The sequence below is a fragment of the Triticum aestivum genome, chromosome 7A, assembly GCF_018294505.1.
Source record: "Triticum aestivum cultivar Chinese Spring chromosome 7A, IWGSC CS RefSeq v2.1, whole genome shotgun sequence".
NCBI classification, from domain to species: Eukaryota; Viridiplantae; Streptophyta; class Magnoliopsida; order Poales; family Poaceae; genus Triticum; species Triticum aestivum.
This window is the reverse complement of record NC_057812.1, coordinates 406,551,268-406,572,956: the sequence shown is the minus strand read 5'-3', so window position 1 is coordinate 406,572,956 and position 21,689 is coordinate 406,551,268. Positions and strand designations below refer to the sequence as shown.

General features: G+C 49.8%; 1 protein-coding gene across 1 annotated transcript; it reads left to right on the top strand.

Annotated features, from left to right (window-relative positions):
• Positions 1–421: 421 nt before the first annotated feature.
• On the top strand, positions 422–5,274 carry LOC123147203 (RNA polymerase sigma factor sigA). Its single transcript, XM_044566446.1, has 10 exons — positions 422–811; positions 892–1,608; positions 1,777–1,975; positions 2,080–2,172; positions 2,261–2,389; positions 2,503–2,556; positions 2,653–2,730; positions 2,834–2,896; positions 2,978–3,090; positions 4,887–5,274. Exons 2-10 carry the CDS (start codon positions 914–916, stop codon positions 4,993–4,995), a joined length of 1,533 nt encoding a protein of 510 aa, XP_044422381.1. The 5' UTR covers positions 422–811; positions 892–913; the 3' UTR covers positions 4,996–5,274.
• The last annotated feature ends 16,415 nt before the right edge of the window (positions 5,275–21,689 follow it).

The following is a 21,689-nucleotide window of genomic DNA, read 5'->3' as shown; positions in this document are numbered from 1 at the left end:
AAGGCTAGTTGCGGTTCTTATTTCCTAAGGTGTTTCGGCCATTTAGGGACGACATTGTTCAACGTCAACCAATTCGTCACCAGATCCGTGGAAGCCGCGGCGAGGATGAGGTGCCGATGAGGAGTGGAAATGGCCGCCACTAACGTGCCGACAAGGTGCCGGCGAGGAGTAAAGGTGGCCGCCGCTGATGTGGCCGATGAGGTTGGGGGATATGTCATTGCTATCTTGAATACTCAGGTCTCTTTACGGTGCGGATCAAAGTTTTCTTGTATTCGTGCGAATCCAGGATGCATGTACTTATCGTTTTTATGCGTCAAAGGAAGTGCCGTGAAATCAAAACAAGGAGAGGCAACGTGTGGAGGCAACGGGGAGGGGACGATCTTTTGTTGCCAGGTGGCCCGGGCGCAGGATCTGGTGGTCGTGGCGCGCGCTCGGCCTCGGCGTCCAGACGAGAGGCCACCCGCGGATATCTTCCCCCGCCAATGGCCTCCCGCCCTCACTCACCCTATCCTCTCCTCCCCCTCCGGCCCGGCCTCTCCACTGCAGTAACGCAGTAAATCCAGCGCGCGCAGCAGTGGCGCCGGCTGCCGCTGCCACCGCACGCACGAGCGAACTGTTAATAGCCTCTCCGTCTCCCTCTCTCTCTCTCGTCTCTCTCGGCGTGTGGTCTCCATTGAGCTTCTAGTTACTTCGTACTACTAGCTAGTACTCCGTACTTGGTTATTGTCTCCGACGCCCGCGCCGTCGTCTTCCTCTGCCTCCCCTTCCCCTTCCCTTGATTCTTCGTCGCTTCCCCCGCGCCGCCGCACAGGTACGAGCTTCCTATCTCTTCTTTCTCTGTTTCTTGAAACACAGTGTTTTGTAATCCCTCGCCGCGCTCATACGGCGCAGATAACTAAACGGGCGGCGAGACATGACGGCGACGCCTGCCTTGATCGGGCTGAGCGCAGGCAACCGCCTTCTCAGCACGTCCTTCGGGCCGCCCAACGACCTGCTCTCCGACAAGGTCAACAGCCACATGAGCAGCGCGGCGGGAGACGCCCACGGCTCCTCCTCGCTGCAGTTCGCGCCACCGGCCGCGTCCAAGCTCACCGTCGCCGCGCACAGACTCAAGCTCTCCCCACATGGCCGCGCGCAGGTCATGCGGGCCCTCAGGCAGAGCGCGCCTTCGCTCGCACCGCAGCCTCCTCCCTTGTTGCCCGCCGACGAGTTCTCCCTCGATGCCATTATCCTGCTGCAGAGGTCCATGCTCGAGAAGCAGTGGCAGCTCCCCTTCGAGGAGGAGGAGGACGACGGCGGCGGTGATGGCCACCATGTGGAGGCCATTGGTTCGGCCGAGGACGAAGACGGCAAGGGCAGGAGCAGCTCCGTCGTCGTGGCGCGCTCCGGCGTCTCGGCGAGGCAGCGGCGGATGAGCGGCCGGAGGCGTGGGAGGTCCAAGAAAGGCAGCGGCGCCGTGCACCTGAGCATCAGCCCCGAGCTGCTGCAGAGCAGAAACCGCATCTACCTTCGCGGTACCGTCAGCAAGGAGCTCCTCACGCACAAGCAGGTTGTCCACCTCTCCAAGAAGATCAAGGACGGGATATGGCTGCAGCAGCAAAGATCAAAGTATGGGATGGGAGTGCTCTTCCCCAAATTCAGTGATACATTCAACCAACATAGTACTATATGCTTCTTCTCCTAATCCGAAATCAAGAACCATTGTCACTGCTGCTTTGCCTTGTGCTATCAAATTGACACTTTTGCCTAACTTCTGAGTCTGAAACATTGATTCAGGCTGAAAGAAAAACTGGGGAATGAGCCGTCGTACAAGCAGATGGCGCAATCACTTCGGATATCGACGCCGGAGCTACGGTCAAGAATGCGCGAGTCGTTCCTCGCGAGGGAGGTGCTAACGATGAGCAACATCCGTTTGGTCATATCCATCGCCCAAAAGTATGACAAGCTGGGGGTTGAGCTGTCCGACCTGATTCAGGTAATCACATCCTCCTGTTCATGGGCATTTGTTTCACTAGGACAGTTAGCATGTTTCACAAAAATCAACATGTAACATGTTGGGCAATTTGGTTGGTGGTTCAGGGTGGTCTCATAGGGCTACTCCGCGGGATCGAAAAGTTCGATGCATCCAGGGGCTTCAGAATTTCCACTTACGTATACTGGTGGATTCGTCAGGTGAGACCTCTTTGCTCATCTCATCAGTACTGTACTAATGAGAGAATCTTTGCACTCTTTATCCATTCATTACTTTCCTTGTTACCAGGGTGTTTCAAGAGCACTGGCTGACAACTCGAAAACATTCAGGCTCCCTACTTACCTGCATGAGAGGCTGATTGCGATTCGTGGCGCAAAGTACGCATTGGAGGACCAAGGGGTTTCTCCGACAACGCAAGTAGGGCGGAGTAGCAGTTTTATTTGAGTGAAGCATTTCAATCAGCATGATTTTGTGTGTGTTCATCATGTTGCTCTGTTACTTCTTCTCTAACCTTTTGCCATTGTCCTTAGAACATCGCAAAGTTGCTCAATATATCGGAGAAGAAAGTGCACAATGCTACACAGGTATTTACATATTTATCGTCCCAAGTATGATTTCTTATGTTTAGCCCTTTTACACCTTTGGACTTCTCACAATGATTTTGCATCTCCAAAATGCAGGCTGTCAATAAGGCTCTTTCGTTGGATCAACAGGCATTCTCCTCCTTAAATGGCCTACCCGGAGATACACTCCACAGCGTAAGCTGTTACACTACCACACATTAAATACCACCAAAATACATTTTCACCGATGAAATATTCCTCGGGGTTAACTTTGATTTCCTCCTCCACTCATTCTCAGTATATAGAGGATCAAAATGTTGCGAATGACCCATGGCATGGATTTGAGGAGTGGTATCTAAAGGTAACTTTTATTGCTGTTGTTGTTCGCTTCCTTGTGATTTTCAGTCAAATATGTTTTATCTTAAGATTGTGCTGATACCAGGAGGAAGTCAACAAACTTCTAAACTCAAATCTCACTGAACGTGAGAGGGACATTATTCAGTTATACCATGGTATAGGGAAACAATGCCATACATGGGAGGATATTAGCAGACAGTAAGTATTACTTCTTCAACTGAACAAGAACTTTTGCCATGCCTTGCGCTTATTAATTGCTGTCAAAAGGAAATGTCATCAAAGCAACATCTGTGAGTCCAGCTCCTCCGCTCCAACCCCGTCCACAGGATGGTGCCCGTGCTCATCCACGGCAGCAAACCCATCTGTGAGTCCCAGGTCATCGTTTGCCAGACCCTTTCTTGATAAACTGAACAAAAAGTCCCGTCCCTCCCGAGTCGCCCCCGTGCGGCGGCTGGGGGAGGCCCCCAGATCCCGTCGCCACCGACTCCCCCTCTCGTCCTCCTCCTCCCTCACCGCCGCCCAAGGGCGCGGCCAGGCAAAGCCTTGCCGTCGCCGGCGGCGGCGGGGACTAGGTGCCCTCCCGCTCGTGATGAGCTGGCGCGGGCCGGAGCGTGGCGTGCGGCCGGACGTCACGACGGGGGCTGGCGGCGCTCCGGCGATCCCATTCCCCATGGCAGGCGGCTTCAAGATCTGGGGCGCCACGGTCGCCAGGGACGACAGCGGCGTGACCAGATCGGCGGCGGCGCGGCCGGATCTGGGCTCAGGCGTGAGCTTGGTCTCCGGGTCACGGTCGACGCGATGGCGAGTGCGACACGCCGGCATCTTTGTCTGGCCCTTGCCAACCCGGGCAACTCCGGGAAAAACCCTAGATCTCCATGGGATCGAGCGACGGCGGTGCTCTTGCGCTGTAGCCCCTCTTCAGGGCATCGTTTTGGAGTTTGCTACGGTCGAAGGAACCAGCGAGGCCGGTGCTGTACGCCCGGTGGCGCAACTGCCGATGAAAATCGCGCCGACTACGGTCATGGCGAACGATGGCGGCGTCTTTGATGTCGTTTCCTTGTCGAGGCATCGTTGTTGCAGTTGGCGTCATTAGGCTCGGGATGCTCCGGGGGAAACTCTAGATCTGGGTCTCCCGGATCGGACGATGATGACGCTCTTAGTAGTGCTTTCCCTCATGGAGGCATCGTTTTGGAGCAAGTGATGGCTGGAGGTGACAAGAGGAGGAGCGGTGCTTCATCACACATTGATGGTGTCGGATCTCGATGGCATGGCGCTCTGGAGATTAGGCGTCTGATTTGCGAGGATGGACTCGCGCAGGAGGTCGTCGCTGTCTGGCGTCGTGATGGCGTCGGCGGCAGCTAGACCGGGCAACGTTCATGCAGCAGTACAGCTCTGAAGATGGATTGGCGGCAGGTGGCTGTGGCGGCCTCATACCTGGCAGGCGTCCTGGTTGAGGAGCACGCCGGACTGGTGGGTGCCCATACCCGGCAGGCGTCCTGGTTGGGACCTTAGGTCTTAGATGTTAGGTTTGGCTGCGAGGTCTGTTTGGTATTAGGCCCAGACTATCAGCATCCCTTCATCAATTGGATAGGAGTAGTGACACTTTTGTTGCCTAGACGGTGGTTTCAGTCTTACTATTGTATGCCTTTGTAAGGTCTTGTATGAATAATTAATAAAGTGGCTACATGCATCGTCCAGATGCAGAGGCCGAGGCCGGGGTCCTCCTCCATTTAAAAAAAAATCAAAGCAACATCACAATTTTCTGATTCCTTTTTTTTGCCAAGGTTATTTTATCTCACAATCAAGTATTTGTTTGCCTGAAAATGTTTTGAAATTTCCGCATACAGTGTTCATAACATCGACATGTTTTTCGACAAAGGGTGGATTTTATTAGCTAAAAATGGAGCATCAAGAGGATATGACCATTACTAACTGAACCACAATTCTTTCTTGCCACATGATAGTCTAATCCTGATCTTCGAAACATTCTTCAGGTTCGGGTTATCCAGGGAGAGGGTGAGGCAAGTAGGGCTTATCGCAATGGAGAAGCTGAAGCACGCCGCGAGGCGGAAAAAGCTGGATGCGTTGCTCCAGGATTACTGAGCTGAGGTGTTTTTCATGTTGTGCTGGACCGGATCCAAACACGCAGTGGTTGTATATACTCCAAAAGAGAGAGCGACAACATAGGTTACATCATTGAAAGGCTTCTACTGCCACTCACCTGCAGATAATCATACCTGTACATTTTGTGATAATAGGCATGCAATGATCAAAGTCTCAATGCCACATTTTCCTTGGAAGCCGTTCAAGTATTATGTATTGTATATATAGTGAATGCTTCATGTAGCTTGGTCAAATAGAGCAAGACATATCTCATGAATATTTCTCCTTTGTTATCGGTATGGCTTGCGATCTAAAACTTTGTTCTTCTGCTGAAGTATGTTGCCCTTATGACAAAGCAGAGGCTTTTTCGATAAAGGGTGATTTTATTATCTCAAATGTAGCATCAAGTGGATACAAAATATTATGAGTAACACCCGGCCTCTTTATAAATAGGATGCACACAATCAAACACCAAAAATCTGACACTAGAAAATGTAAGAAAACCGACAAATCAGTAACGGTAAAGTCCTATGGATCGGCACTTTGCCTATGTCGAACTCGATGGTGGATCGATCCGGAGGTTATGCTACCACCCATATTGGGAAAAAACCCTTCGTAGCCGCCTGCTCCAACTGCGTATACACCGCTTTGAACAACGATTGATGCTCCGCCTGTTGTAGTGTAGACCACGTATTGTAGTGTAGACCACGTATGAAGCGAGTGCGTACAACGGAAAATAACCTGCAGATAATAAGCATTTTTTATTAAAAATCAAATCATTTCTACATAGCCAAAGCGACCATAGTAAGGCATACGCCCCATCCTTATTAGCGTTTTCAAACTATTTGGAATTTCGTCCAACCAATGACCAAATATATTGGCAACCCTCGTTGGTGGATACAAATTTGACGCTATTTGGATGACTGACCATGTAGAACGTTCAAAGTTGCATTGGAAAAAGAGGTGTTTGATTGTCTCGTCATGAGCACAAAAGCAACACTTCTTACTTCCTGGCCAGTTGTGTCGGATTTCGGGTTCTGACAAAATCCTTAAGGTTCGAACACTGGGGTGCACGCGAAGATCTCTCCCTCACCGATCACGCCCTCACACACTTTGCGATTTCTAGGCTAGGCACACGAACTCACAACACATGAGACACAAGATTTATACTGGTTCGGGCCACCGTTGTGGTGTAATACCCTACTCCAGTGTGGTGGTGGTGGATTGCCTCTTGGGCTGAGGATGAACAGTACAAGGGGAAGAACAACCTCCTGAGGAAAGGTGTTCTTGTGCTTGGTGAACTTGTGGTTGTCCGGATCGATCTCTCTCTGATTAGTTGCCCCTCCTACCATGGTGGCTAGTCCTATTTATAGAGGCCCTCGTCCTCTCCCCAAATATTGAGCGGGAAGGGAGCAAAGAACGGCCAATTTGAAAGGGGACAACTGGTACAACTTATCCTGACAAAAATAGTCTTCGACTGCCAAAGGCTCTGGTGGTGACGCCGTCTTGGGCTCCACGGTGACCTCCGTCTTGCCATCCTGCTGGGCTTGGTCTCGTTGCACCGATATGGAAACCTTTGCTTGACGCCTCAGTACTCTTTATCTGCGCTTGCCTCCTTAGCACCAAAGTGGAAACAAGGACACTGTGCGCGCTGGCGCCCGCCTGGCCTTGGTCGTCATGGCTCACGTTATTGGAACCTCGTGAGGTTTGCCTCGCCTTGATCTCTCCCCCCCTCGCGAGCCAGCCTGGTGAGGCCGCTCCCGAGGAGGTCTCACGTCGTCCGCCTCGTGAGGCTTGGTCCCTCGCGAAGGTCTTGAGTCCTTGCTGGTGAAGATGGGCCGTACCGGCCCGCTCGCAGAGCCACGCCATGGGCCGCAGGCAGGCAAGTTTGGGGACCCCCATTCCCAGAACGCCGACAGTAGCCCCCGGGCCCAAGGCGCGCTCGGGCTTGGCTTCGAGGCGGAGCCAAAGGGCAAGCACGGAGCTCCGCGAGCCCCAATAGCCTGCGGCCTTGGTCGACGCGTGGTGATTGATTGGACGTGGGCATCTCCGCTTCCCCACATTGCCTCGGCAACTGCCCGATTTGATGAGTCCCTGCTGCATGCAAGGAAAAACCATCATTACCTGTGATCATGGGGGGTGCTGGTTGGCCTTCTCCTGCTATAAATGGGGAGGGGGACAGAGCCCCCGTCGCACATCTCTTCCCATTCCGCTCGCTTCTCCCCCTTTGCTCCATTGCCAGTTGCGACACTAATGGCGCCGTCGAAGAGGTTCTCTGCCGCGGAGAAGGGGAAGGCCCCTTGCGAGGGGCTCGGCTCTCCGGTGCCCAAGCGTGGACGCGGCCGTCCCCGCAAGCACACCGCGACCCCCGCCGCGGCCCCCCGCGGCCATGGCGGTGCCGCTTCGCGTGGGAGGGGTCGCCCCGGTCGCGGCAGTCCTGTTGATGAAGGGAGAAGTGTCGTGGTCGCGCTGCCTTCCCGGTCGCGCTTCCACTTGGCGGAGGTGCCGCCGGAGTTCGTCGTCTGGTCGGAGAACCCGGCCGGCAACTGGCTTCAGCTCCCACGCTTCTTCGCCGACGATCTTCCGGCCTCAGGTCCAGGCGGGCTCTGGCTGCAGACGGACGGCTGCTGCAGCAGGGCTTCCTAGGTCGCGATCGAGGTCTCCGTCGCGTGCAACATAGCCCTGGTCCATGCCTGGCAGACGTTTGCCCGCACGCGCAGCCTGGGCAGGCGGTGCACCCTCCATTTCAAGTATGACGGTGACGCGACCCTCTACGTGAGGGTGTTTGGGGAAGATGGTCGCCGCGCCGGGTGCTGTCCCGAGGTCAACGACGGCGAGGAGGTGCTCGGCCTTGGCAATGGTCGTGATGAGGATGAGGGCGAACCTGCCCTTTGGGCCAACCATGTCTCCTCCAGCTATGGCGGCTCTTCCTCCGGCGACAGCTCTAGCAGCGGCGGTTACGACCAGCCGCCACGCCGCCGCGCCCGCTTTAAAGGCGGCAGTGGGTCGTCTCGTCGCCGCACCTCCATGAAGCGCGAGGAGGGGTCTGGCTGAGCTCGGGATGGCGCCAAGAGCTCGCCCTCGCGGACCGCTGTAGGGGCACGCATCGCTTTTATTTCGTTCTTCCTTTCTGAAAGAACATGCGGTGCCCCCATGTTTGGTTTTGGCAATTGATGACAATCTCTATGGACTAATGGTTGCCTTGAGTTATATTTAAAGGTTTTGTCCATAGGCTTTTCTTGGAGTACATGTGTTGGTTTCAAGGAGAGTTTGTGTCGACCAAGGTGCTATTCAAGGAATTATCCAAATATTGGGCATGTGAGTGTTGAGCTTGTTGCAAGCATGACTTGAAGAAGAAGATTGTGTGATCATTCATGTCTACCTTCAAGATATCATCCAAATGAAGAGAATTGGAAAGGTTCAAGGTTGATCAAGATTAAGTCAAGAATGAATCAAGTTGGTCAACACACAAAGCATATAAGATCTACTGAGGGATCAAGTGATCCCATGGTATGGTAAGCATTATCCATTATGCTTTCTGTACTAACCCATGGTCTATGTGAGAGTTCTTTGTGGGGTTAGGTTGTGGTGTGCAATTTCAAGTGGAGCATCACGAAGAGATCAAATTCTTGAAGCTTGCCGTACATTGTGGTGACAATGGACTTGTGAAGATGTGCGGAAGAGTGGCTCACCCATAGTGGAGTATGGGGGAGCAATCCACTAGTCTTCATCGAGCCAACACAATCAAGAAAGGTGGTCCAACTTGAGGGAGTCAAGATCGTCATCATGTAGCTCAAGTGGACTATGTGCAAGACAAACGTTTGCCCTTGATAGGTTTTCTATTTTACCTGTCTCATAGTGGTAGTTGGGAGACCGGGTTATAGGATCGATTGCCGTACTATCAAGGGGGGCTCTCGATGAGTAGTTTGATCGTATCGTTCGTTGAGAGCTCAAACCATTGCATCCTTGCATCATCTTTCTTGGTTCTTGTTTGGTTCTCTTTGTGAGTCTTAGAGCTTATGGTCATCTTGATGACAAGCTCGAGTTCATCGAAAACGGAGTTCACATGCATCTTCTATGATGTTTTCGATGTTGGAGGTTTTGTCGGTTCTTCTCAGTTGGAGGTTTCGCTGTTTTGATGCTACTCGTCGTCTTGTATCCAACAAGCTTGAGTTTGCTCAATTCGGAGCTCTTATGAAGAAGTTATGACAGTTCTGGTTTTCTTCCCGTGGTAGTACCGCGGTCGGCAGCGGTAGTCCCGCTTATAGCGTCAAGCGGTAGTACCGCTCCAGTACCGCTCTACTACCGCCTCGATTTTGGATCTTGCACTTTTCGTGTTGGGTTTAGCAGTAGTTGCACGGCAGTAAGGCACGGTAGTACCGCCTATAAGCGGTAGTACCGCTCCAGTCGGGCGGTAGTACCGCTACTGCATTACTGCCGCCGTACTCTGCTCTGCCCTGCCTCTTTTGGTCCCGTGTTCTGCTCCTCCAGCGGTAGTACCGCTGGGGTGAGCGGTAGTACCACTTATATGCGGTACTACCACCCCAAGGTTCATGTTTTGTTGCTCCATTTCCCTGTTTCTTCTGCCCGAGCGGTAGTACCGCTCGCGTGGAGCAGTAGTACCGCTCATGTGCGGGCTGAGCACATAACGGTTGGATTTTCCCCCTCCTATAGAAGGGGGTATTCTTCCGCGATGAACCATATCCTTTGAGCTCGTGTTCTTCCCCCATTGTTGACCTTCTTCGAGCTTGCTTACTCTCAATCCCTCCATGGATTCTTGCTAGTTTTTGAGGGAAAAGATAGAGGAGATCTAGATCCACATTTCCACCAATCACTTTCTCCTCTATGTGAGGGGAACCCCTTGGATCTAGATCTTGGAGTTCTTGGTGTTCTCTTTCTTGTTCTTCCTCTCATTTTGCTCCCTAGCATTAGTTGCTTCGGTGGGATTTGAGAGAGAAGGGCTTGGGCACTCCGTGTGCCCTTGCCCTTGCATTTGGTGCATCGGTTTGAGTTCTCCACGGTGATACGTGGAAGTTACAAGTTGAGAAGCTTATTACTCTTGGGTGCTTGGTACCCTTGAGCTTGTTCCTCTTGGGTGCTTGGGCACCCTAGACGGTTGTTGGTGTTCTGAGCTCAATCATTATGGTGTAAAGCTTCGGGCAAGCGTCGGGGTCTCCAATTAGGTTGTGGAGATCGCCCCGAGCAATTTGACGGGTTCCAGTGACCGCCCCCAAGGGTTGCCGAAGTGTACGGGTTTGGTGACTGCCCCCAAGGGTTGCCATTTGTACGGGTTCGGTGACCGCCCTCAAGGGTCCTTTAGTGGAATCACGACATCTTGCATTGTGTGAGGGCGTGAGGAGATTACGGTGGCCCTAGTGGCTTCTTGTGGAGCATTGTGCCTCCACACCACTCCAAACGGAGATTAGCATCCGCAAGGGTGTGAACTTCGGGATACATCATCGTCTCCGCATGCCTCGGTTATCTCTTACCCGAGCCCTTTTACTTATGCACTTTACTTTGTGATAGTCATATTATTTCTTGTCATATATCTTGCTATCACATAGTTGCTTATCTTGCTTGGCATAAGTTGTTGGTGCACATAGGTGAGCCTAGTTGTTTTAGGTTTTGTGCTTGAAAAATTAACTGCTAGGTTTATTCCGCATTTGTTCAAGCCTAAACCGTAATTATTTTAAAACGCCTATTCACCCCCTCTAGGCGACATCCATGATCTTTCACTTTCCTTCCTGTACTAAGAAAAAAGCCAGTATGCCCCCCCGGGGGCGTGCAACGAACTATGATTTCTCAAATATTAAGCTATGCTTACCCGTGCTGTGTCGCAACATTGTCGTTTTATGTAGAGATAACTTATCTTGACTTGCTCGGAGTAGTCTCCTCCTCACGAGGCGCTTGCTTCCTGGTGCCTGTCGAGGCCCCCTTGGCCTGGTAGGTACTTAGGAACTGCAAAAAATTCGTTAAGAGGCTTATCGTTCACCCGAGCCTTGGTTACAGGAGCCGCTGGTCTTGACCCAGTGCTTCGTATCGTGGTACCCGTGAGGCACGGATTAGGAGAGGTGCGCCAGCTTGTGGGCTCGAACGAGGGTGCCTCACGAAAAGCTGACAAAAGGCAGAAAGAGGAAAAAACGCTCACGAGGGCACCCGTCCAGCCCCCTCGTGAGGAATGCGAGAGAGAGTACAAGCCGACAAGAGAAATGAAGGCAGAATAGAGGCAGAAAGCGACAGGACCAAATCAGCGAAGAACACCAGGAGCAAACTTCACTTAAAAGAGGGGCGAGCCAACTTCGGAAAGCAAATTAAAAGCCGCGTCCAGCACCTAGTCTAGTCTTCATGTCTTCTCACCAGTGCAGAGCTAAGTGCCGCCACTAAGACGTGGGAGGGAGCCCCCGAGGCCCAAGGGCGGCACTCCTGATACTCCGGGGCGTGTATAACCCCACTCATTATTACGTGAGAGCGTCACGGGCGGAGACCTTCACTGGCACGGGGCCTTGCGTCACAGGCGCTGGGCCTTGCTTCATGGGTAGAACTTCCGGAGGTGCTGGATGTTCCAGGTGTTCTGGATGGGTACCCCGTCCTGTCTCTCCAGGCGCGCGGCACCAGGCCTGGAGACATGGACGACCTTGAACGGGCCCTCCCACATGGGTGAGAGCTTATGCAGACCTTCCTTGGAGAGCACCCGCCTCAGGACGAGGTCACCCACCTCGAGCATCCTGGAGCGGACGCTGCGATAGTGGTACCGCCACAGCGCCTGCTGGTATCTTGCCGCCCGTAGTGCAGCTTCACGACGACGTTCCTCCCCCAGCACGAGGTCCAAACCCCGCCTGGCGTCCTGCTGCATTTCATCGAACGCCGGGACCCGTGCGGAGCGATGTCTAACCTCGTGACGAAGGACTGCTTCTGCTCCGTTGATGTCTATTACACAACATTCTTCTTGTAGACGTTGTTGGGCCTCCAAGTGCAGATGTTTGTAGGACAGTAGCAAATTTCCCTCAAGTGGATGACCTAAGGTTTATCAATCCATGAGAGGCGTAGGATGAAGATGGTCTCTCTCAAGCAAACCCTGCAACCAAATAACAAAGAGTCTCTTGTGTCCCCAACACACCCAATACAATGGTAAATCGTATAGGTGCACTATTCGGTGAAGAGATGGTGATACAAGTGCAATATGGATAGTAGATAATGGTTTTTGTATTCTGAAAATATAAAAACAGCAAGGTAACTAATGATAAAGGTGAGCACAATATTGCAATGCGTTGAAACAAGGCCTAGGGTTCATACTTTCACTAGTGCAAGTTCTCTCAACAATAATAACATAATTGGATCATATAACTATCCCTCAACATGCAACAAAGAGTCACTCCAAAGTCACTAATAGCGGAGAACAAATGAAGAGATTATTGTAGGGTATGAAACCACCTCAAAGTTATTCTTTTTGATCGATCTATTCAAGAGTCCATAGTAATATAACATGAAGCTATTATTTCCGTTCAATCTATCATAGAGTTCATACTAGAATAACACCTTAAGACACAAATCAACCAAAACCCTAATGTCACCTAGATAATCCAATGTCACCTCAAGTATCCGTGGGTATGATTATACGATATGCATCACACAATCTCAGATTCATCTATTCAACCAACACAAAGAACTTCAAAGAGTGCCCCAAAGTTTCTACCAAAGAGTCAAGACGAAAACGTGTGCCAACCCCTATGCATAAGTTCACGAGGTCATGGAACTCGCAAGTTGATCACCAAAACATACATCAAGTGGATCACATGATATCCCATTGTCACCACAGATAAGCACATGCAAGACATACATCAAGTGTTCTCAAATCCTTAAAGACTCAATCCGATAAGATAACTTCAAAGGGAAAACTCAATTCATCACAAGAGAGTAGAGGGGGAGAAACATCATAAGATCCAACTATAATAGCAAAGCTCGCGATACATCAAGATCGTGCCGACTCAAGAACACGAGAGAGAGAGAGAGAGAGAGATCAAACACATAGCTACTGGTACATACCCTCAGCCCCGAGGGTGAACTACTCCCTCCTCATCATGGAGAGCACCGAGATGATGAAGATGGCCATCGGAGAGGGATTTCCCCCTCCGGCAGGGTGCCGGAACGGGTCTAGATTGGTTTTCGGTGGCTACGGAGGCTTCTGGCGGCAGAACTCCCGATCTATTCTTCTCCCTGATGTTTTTAGGGTATATGGACATATATAGGTGAAAGAAGTCGGTCAGGGGAGCAACAAGGGGCCCACGAGGGTGGGGGGGCATGCCTAGGGGGGCAGGCACGCCTCCCTGCCTCGTGGCCACCTCGAATCTTCCCTAACATAAACTCCAAGTCTCCTGGATTTCTTCCGTTCCAAAAATAACTCCCCCGAAGGTTTCATTCCGTTTGGACTCCGTTTGATATTCCTTTTCTCCGAAACACTGAAATAGGCAATAAAACAACATTTTGGGCTGGCCCTCCGGTTAATAGGTTAGTCCCAAAAATGATATAAAAGTGTATAATAAAGCGCATAAACATCCAAAACAGATAATATAATAGCATGGAACAATAAAAAATTATAGATACGTTGGAGACGTATCAAGCATCCCCAAGCTTAATTCCTGCTCGTCCTCGAGTAGGTAAATGATAAAAACAGAATTTTTGATGTGGAATGCTACCTAACATATTTATCCATGTAATTCTCTTTATTCTGGCAAGAATATTCAGATCCATAAGATCCAAGAAAAAAGTTTAATATTGACATAAAAACAATAATACTTCGAGCATACTAACAAAGCAATCATGCATTCTCAAAATAACATGGCCAAAGAAAGCTATCCCTACAAATCATATGGTGTGGCTATGCTCTATCTTCACCACACAAAATATTTAAATCATGCACAACCCCGATGACAAGCCAAGCAATTGTTTCCTAATTTTGATGTTCTCAAACTTTTTCAATCTTCATGCAATATATGAGCTTGAGCCATGGATATAACACTATAGGTGGAATAGAATGGTGGTTGTGGAGAAGAAAAAATGAGAAGATAGTCTCACATCAACTAGGCGTATCAACGGGCTATGGAGATGCCCATCAATAGATATCAATGTGAGTGATTAGGGATTGCCATGCAACGGATGCACTAGAGCTATAAGTGTATGAAAGCTCAACAAAAGAAACTAAGTGGGTGTGCATCCAACTTGCTTGCTCACGAAGACCTAGGGCATTTTGAGGAATCCCATCATTGGAATATACAAGCCAAGTTCTATAATGTAAAATTCCCACTAGTATATGAAAGTGAAACATAAGAGACTCTCTATCATGAAGATCATGGTGCTACTTTGAAGCTCAAGTGTGGTAAAAGGATAGTAGCATTGTCCCTTCTCTCTTTTTCTCTCATTTTTTTGTTTTTTTGTTTTTTTGTTTGGGCCTTCTCTTTTTTGGCCTCTTTTCTCTCTCTGTTTTTCATCCGGAGTCTCATCCCAACTTGTGGGGGAATCATAGTCTCCATCATCCTTTCCTCACTGGGACAATGCTCTAATAATGATGATCATCGCACTTTTATTTACTTAGAACTCAAGAATTACAACTCGTTACTTATAACAAAATATGACTCTATATGAATGCCTCCGGCGGTGTACCGGGATGTGCAATGACTCATGAGTGACATGTATGAAAAAATTATGAACGGTGGCTTTGACACAAATACAATGTCAACTACATGATCATGCAAAGCAATATGACAATGATGAGCCGTGTCATAACAACGGAACGGTGGAAAGTTGCATGGCAATATATCTCGGAATGGCTATGGAAATGCCATAATAGGTAGGTATGGTGGTTGTTTTGAGGAAGGCATATGGTGGGTTTATGGTACCGGCGAAATTTGCGCGGTACTAGAGAGGCTAGCAATGGTGGAAGGGTGAGAGTGCGTATAATCCATGGACTCAACATTAGTCATAAAGAACTCACATACTTATTGCAAAAATCTATTAGTTATCAAAACAAAGTACTATGTGCATGCTCCTAGGGGGATAGATTGGTAGGAAAATACCATCGCTCGTCCCCGACCGCCACTCATAAGGAATACAATCAATAAATAAATCATGCTCTGACTTCATCACATAATGGTTCACCATACGTGCATGCTACGGGAATCACAAACTTTAACACAAGTATTTCTAAAATTCACAACTACTCACTAGCATGACTCTAATATTACTGTGACGCCCCCGATTTGACCGTACACTAATCATACACGCAAATGTGTACGATCAAGATCAAGGACTCACGGGAAGATATCACAACACAACTCTAGACACAAATTAAAATAATACAAGCTTTATATTACAAGCCAGGGGCCTCGAAGGCTCGAATACAAGAGCTCGATCATAGACGAGTCAGCGGAAGCAACAATATCTGAGTACAGACATAAGTTAAACAAGATTGCCTTAAGAAGGCTAGCACAAACTGGGATACAGATCGAAAGAGGCGCAAGCCTCCTACCTGGGATCCTCCTAAACTACTCATGGTCGTCGTCAGCGGGCTGCACGTAGTAGTAGGCACCTCCCGAGTAGTAGTAGCCGTCATCGACAGTGGTGTCTGGCTCCTGGACTCCATCGTATGGTCGCAGCAATCGGGTATAGGAAGGGGGGAAAGGGGCGCAAAGCAACCGTGAGTACTCATCTGAAGTACTCGCAAGCAAGGAGCTACACTACATATGTATGCATTGGTATCAAATGGAAAAAAGGGTATCATATGTGGACTGAACTACAGAATGCCGGAATAAGAGGGGGATAGCTAGTCCTGTCGAAGACTACGCTTCTGGCCACCTCCATCTTGCAGCATGTAGAAGAGAGTAGATGGTAAGTTCACCAAGTAGCATCGCGTAGCATAATCCTAACCGATGATCCTCCCCTCGTCGCCCTGTGAGAGAGCGATCACCGGTTGTATCTGGCACTTATAAGTGTGTGTTTTATTAAGTATCCGGTTCTAGTTGTCATAAGGTCAAGGTACAACTCCAAGTCGTCCTGTTACCGAAGATCACGGCTATTCGAATAGATTAACTTACCTGCAGGGGTGCACCACATTTCCCAACACGCTCGATCCCCTTTGTCTGGACACACTTTTCTGGGTCATGCCCGGCCTCGGAAGATCAACACGTCGCAGCCCCACCTAGGCACAACAAAGAGGTCAGTGCGCCGGTCTAAATCCTATGCACGCAGGGGTCTGGGCCCATCGCCCATTGCACACCTGCACGTTGCGTACGCGGCCGGAAGCAGAACTAGCCCCCTTAATACAAGAGCAGGCTTACGGTCCAATCCGGCGTGCGCTGCTCAGTCGCTTACGTCACGAAGGCTTTGGCTGATACCACGACGTCGAGTGCCCATAACTGTCCCCGCATAGATGGTTAGTGCGTATAGGCCAGTGGCCAGACTCATATCAAATACCAAGATCTCGTTAAACATGTTATCTTGGAATAACCGCGAACGCCGACCAGGGCTAGGCCCACCTGTCTCCTAGGTGTTCTCAACCTGCCCTGTCGCTCCGCCACAAAGTAAAAGTCAGGGTCCGTCGGGAACCCAGGCCCACCTCTACCGGGATGGAGCCACCTGCCCCTTCAGCCCCCATCTCCGAACAGTATCATAAGTAATGTAACAGTATAAATATATATCATATGCCCGTGATCACCTCCCGAGTGATCATGGCCCAGTAGTATAGCATGGTAGACGGACAAGAGTGTAGGGCCACTGATGGAACACTAGCATCCTATACTAAGCATTTAGGATTACAGGTAAAGGTAACAACAGTAGTAGCAAGGACATGCTATGCATCAGGATAGGATAACATAAAGCAGTAACATGCTACACTACTCTAATGCAAGCAGTAGAGAGAAGAATAGGCGATATCTGGTGATCAAAGGGGGGGCTTGCCTGGTTGCTCAGGCAAGTAGGAGGGGGTCGTCAACACCGTAGTCGTACTGGGTAGCAGCGGCATCAGTCTCAGTGTCTAACGAGAGAAGAGGGGGAAGAAACAATAAATACAGAGCAAACTGATGCATATTGATGCATGACAAGACAAGTAACGGTGCCAGGTGTGCCCTAACACGGTAGGAGGTGATACCGACGAAGGGGGGAAACATCCGGGAAAGTATTCCCGGTGTTTCACGTTTTTGGACAGATGAACAAAAGGTGAAATGTTGCAGGTTTGCTATGCTAGAGATGTGTGGCAAATGAACGGGCTGTGTATTTGAATTCGTCTCGTCGTTCTGAGCAACTTTCATGTAGAAAACATTTTCATCTGAGCTATGGATTATTTTATAATAAATTTTAAAGATTTTAAATCATTTTTAGAATTATCACAATTAATTAATTTAGAAAATGCAATTATGATGTCAGCATGATGTCAGGGTGATGTCAGCAGTCAACCAGACAGTTGACCTAGTCAACCTCACAGATGGGTCCCGCATGTCATAGGCTGTTTAGTTAGCACCCTAATTAATAGAGTAAATTAGATTACCTAATGATAAGGTTAGTCTAAATAGACTTAATTAATTTAATTTAATTTAATTAATTAATTTGTTAATGATATTTTTATTTATTTATTTTATTATTTTTAATTCTCTTTCATTTTTATAAAAAAATGTTCTGGACGTGGGGCCCCTGTGTCATTGGCCCATAGGGGCCTATTGGGTTTGGCCGATAACGGGCACAGGGCATAGCCCGTCTGGGCGCTGGCGGGACGCCCGTCAAGGTGAACCCGGGCATCGGCCTCGGACACGATGGGGCGCCGGCGCCGGGCGCCAACCGGGCGAAGGACGGGGGATGACGACGGCGCACGAGACAGGGGCGGCCTGCAGGAGGAGCGGGCTGCAGCGGCATCGGTGATCAGCACCACCAGGGACGCGCGGGGTAGGGGGTGGTGAATAGGGGGCGCGGCGACGGGCGAGCGGGAGCACGGGGCTCGACCACAGGGGCGCGCGAGAGCGCAGACGGGCCCGGGCATGGCGCTATGAGGGAGAGATGAGGAGAGGGAGGCGCTCACTGGGGCCGTAGGGTTAAGGGCAGCGTTGCTTGGGGCAGAGGACAGGGAGGCAGTCCGGCGACGACGGCGATGAGGTCGGGGCGGCGACGACCCGGGGAGGAGGTGAGGAAGCACGGCGGCGACGACGGGGTCCGGCGAGTCGGAGTGACGGTGGTGGTGCTCACGTGACGTGGTGGTGGTCGGCAACGGTGTAGGGCGCTCGGGGCGGGGGCGGCACCCGTGCAGCTCACGCGAGGGGCGAGCCTCCCTGTGGGCGTCGCGTGGGTGCGGTGGGGGAGGCGGCACTGGGAGGGAGACGAGGGGAGAGACGGGATCGATCCCGATCCAGGGGAATCGGGTGAGGGAGTGGGGCGAGTGGGGGGTTAGGGTTACGGGGGTGGGGATATGGAGAGAGTGGGGGGGCCGGATAGGCCAAGTGGGTCGGCCAGCTGGGCCTTCTGGCCCAGTTGGCCAGGGCCTTTTTCCTTTTCTTGTTTTTGTTTTTTTCTTTCTATTTTCTTATTTCTTTTATTTATTTTATTTTCTGTTTTAATTCATTTAAAAGTATTTAGGCATTTTCTAAAAATGTGTTTACTTCACGATAATTACCTATGCAATAATTGACATAGTCCGAACATTTTTATTTTAATGTTTGAAAACTTCTACTGTTTTCCTATATTTTAAATTTGAATTTGAATCATTTTTGAACTAACACGAGTTCATCTACAGTAACCGAGGTGACGTGACATAATTAGCAGAGGGTTATTATAGCTTGATTATCCGGGCGTCACAATTCTCCTCCACTACAAGAAATCTCGTCCCGAGATTTAGGAGCGGTTGTAAGGGGGAAGGGATCTGGTTACGAAATTCTAACGATTCTTCTCGGTCATACTTACTCTTCTCGAAGAGGTCGATCCATGACATTGATGTCTTCGTTCCTCTGCTTCAGGTCATCATGATGAAGTTGTCGTCCTTTCTTCGGGGCACTCCATCATACTAACGAATAGGTAAGGGGCAGCTCTACAATGATAGGATGTTATAAGGGAAAATCATCTGGGGGTATCCCAAGAATGAACACATGAGTATCTCTCGATTTGAACAAATGAAACACCTCGAGAGCAAAGTAAGAAGGTACCATATGCAGTTTCAAGCAGATAGACAACCGTTGTTGCCTGAAACAGCACGTGAAAGGGGTTCAGAGCAACGAGAATTAGTGTTGTGTCTGATACCAGAATTGACGATCTCTCAGAAGGTGGCTCCTGAATTACCTATGAGGTCACGCTCGAGGAATAACTATGGAAACAGGGGGTGTATAGGAGAGCCAGGTTTCGATCCTGTGGGACTATGGGTTATGGGCCCACCATGTGGGTTAAAGTAGAAAGGGGGTTGACATCTTGCACGGTCATGATAGCAGGGCATGTCAGAGGGTAGCCTGTCAGTTATGTCGGCAACAACATCGATACCAAGGGCGAGGGACGAAGAGAACCATTTTCCTGCTCATTGAACGAGGTGGACCAATAGGCAAGGTTCTCGTCCATCGATGGCTACCGGAATGTCAGCAACAATAGTAAGAGGGTCTTACTGACAGAGTGGTACAACGAGGTGTTTACCTAAGCAGGGAAATATTACTTCTTATATTATATAGATCACAAGAAGGTTTAAACAAACCAATGGAAAGGAAAAGTGATTATCAGGTTTAAACAGAACAATGGAAAGAAAAATGTGTATACACACATATTTCAAGGGTATATCCTTCCCAAGGACAAGCGGAGCATGATATCCATGTCAGGGTAGAAAGTAGGAAACCATTTAGGTAAGTGGGGAGGAATCTCATGATATTACCCATACAATGGTGTTAGGATAAATGATAAAGAAAACTTAGCATTGTGCTTCAAATGCTCTTATTGAAAATTGGATTACCATAGGCATGCTTCGAGATAGCATTGACATGGTCTTCAAGAAAAGGTCAGACTTTGGATACAGGAAGGATCCATCAGGAACAACTTGTAGAATAAGTCTTACAATTTCCTCATGGAAGAATGGATAACCTTGCTAATAAGGAAACTATAACAGTAGGTCCTTCGGCCAGGTGTGCTGGGCATGAAAACACCTTACCGGGTCATAAAAGACCAGTGTTATAACTCTTGGAAAAATGTTCCAACCATCATATCTGACCGAGATTCAGATCTGATCGGTGTTAGGATACCTCGGACTCAGGATGCCTGAGAAGAAAAGGTGCAACACAATTTGATGAGATGACATAGTAAGTTTCTCGGGAAAACAATTATGGAAGCGAGTTCCAAAACAAGAGTTCACTATTAAACCAAGGAGAGGATGAGGAGGTGGCTGATGGACTCAGTGACAATTCCTCAGGATTTCCAAAAGGATGGATGTCGGTGTCAAAACCGGCGAATCTCGGGTAGGGGGTCCCGAACTGTGCGTCTAAGGCGGATGGTAACATGAGGCAGGGAACACGATGTTTTACCCAGGTCCGGGCCCTCTTGATGGAGGTAAAGCCCTACGTCCTGCTTGATTTATTCTTGATGATATGAGTATTACAAGAGTTGATCTACCATGAGATCGGAGAGGCTAAACCCTAGAAGCTAGCCTATGGTATGATTGTATGTTGTCCTACGGACTAAAACCCTCCGATTTATATAGACACCAGAGGGGGCTAGGGTTACACAAGGTCGGTTAAAAAGGAGGAGATATCTATATCCGTACTGCCTAGCTTGCCTTCCACGCCAAGTAGAGTCCCATCCGGACACGAGACGAAGTCTTCAATCTTGTATCTTCATAGTCCAACAGTCCGGCCAAAGGATATAATCTGGCTGTCCGGATACCCCCTAATCCAGGACTCCCTCAGTGGCTCCCGAACCAGGCTTCAATGACGATGAGTCCGGCGCGTAGTGTTGTCTTCGGCATTGCAAGGCGGGTTCCTCTCCATATTTCGAACGTTTATAAAGCAGTGTACGGTCCCATAAATGTTTGGACCTCTTGGCTTCTGTGCCCAATAAGGGCTATCTCCCATGTGTTGAATGAATACGAGGCACCAGGCGTTTTTACATTCGCCCCCCTAGCCAGACAAATAAATTGTCTATTAAAAGGACGGTGATTCTCAGATCCGATCCATACCATTCTCCCCCAGCGAGAATCCATCAGAGCGCGCTTCGGAAAGATCCATTCCAGCATGGCCGACCTCCACAACTCCTCCTCCCGCCCCCGTAGCCCTAAGCCCGGTGATTGGGAGAGGTGTTCAGTCCCACACAGTCGACTAATTGAACTGCAGACTAAGGGATTTCTCCCTCCAGCATACATGGTGCCCGTTCGAGCCGAGCTTGCCTCCTACAATGGCCGGGAGCAAGCGGAGAGCTTTCCCAGTCCCTCTATGGGAGAGCGGGTCTGCCTTGTTCCTTATTTATTAAGGGGACTCGGATTTCCAATTCATCCATTCCTCCATGGGCTCCTGGAGTTCTACGGCCTCCAATTACACAATTTCACCCCTGCCTTCATTCTACATATCGCCGGCTATGTTGCTCTCTGCAAGTTGTTCCTGGGTTGCGAGGCTCACTTCGAGCTGTGGAAAAGGCTATTTTGCCTCGTCCCTCGCACACAGAGGGGGTCGCTTTATCAAGCGGGCAGATCCGAAATATGG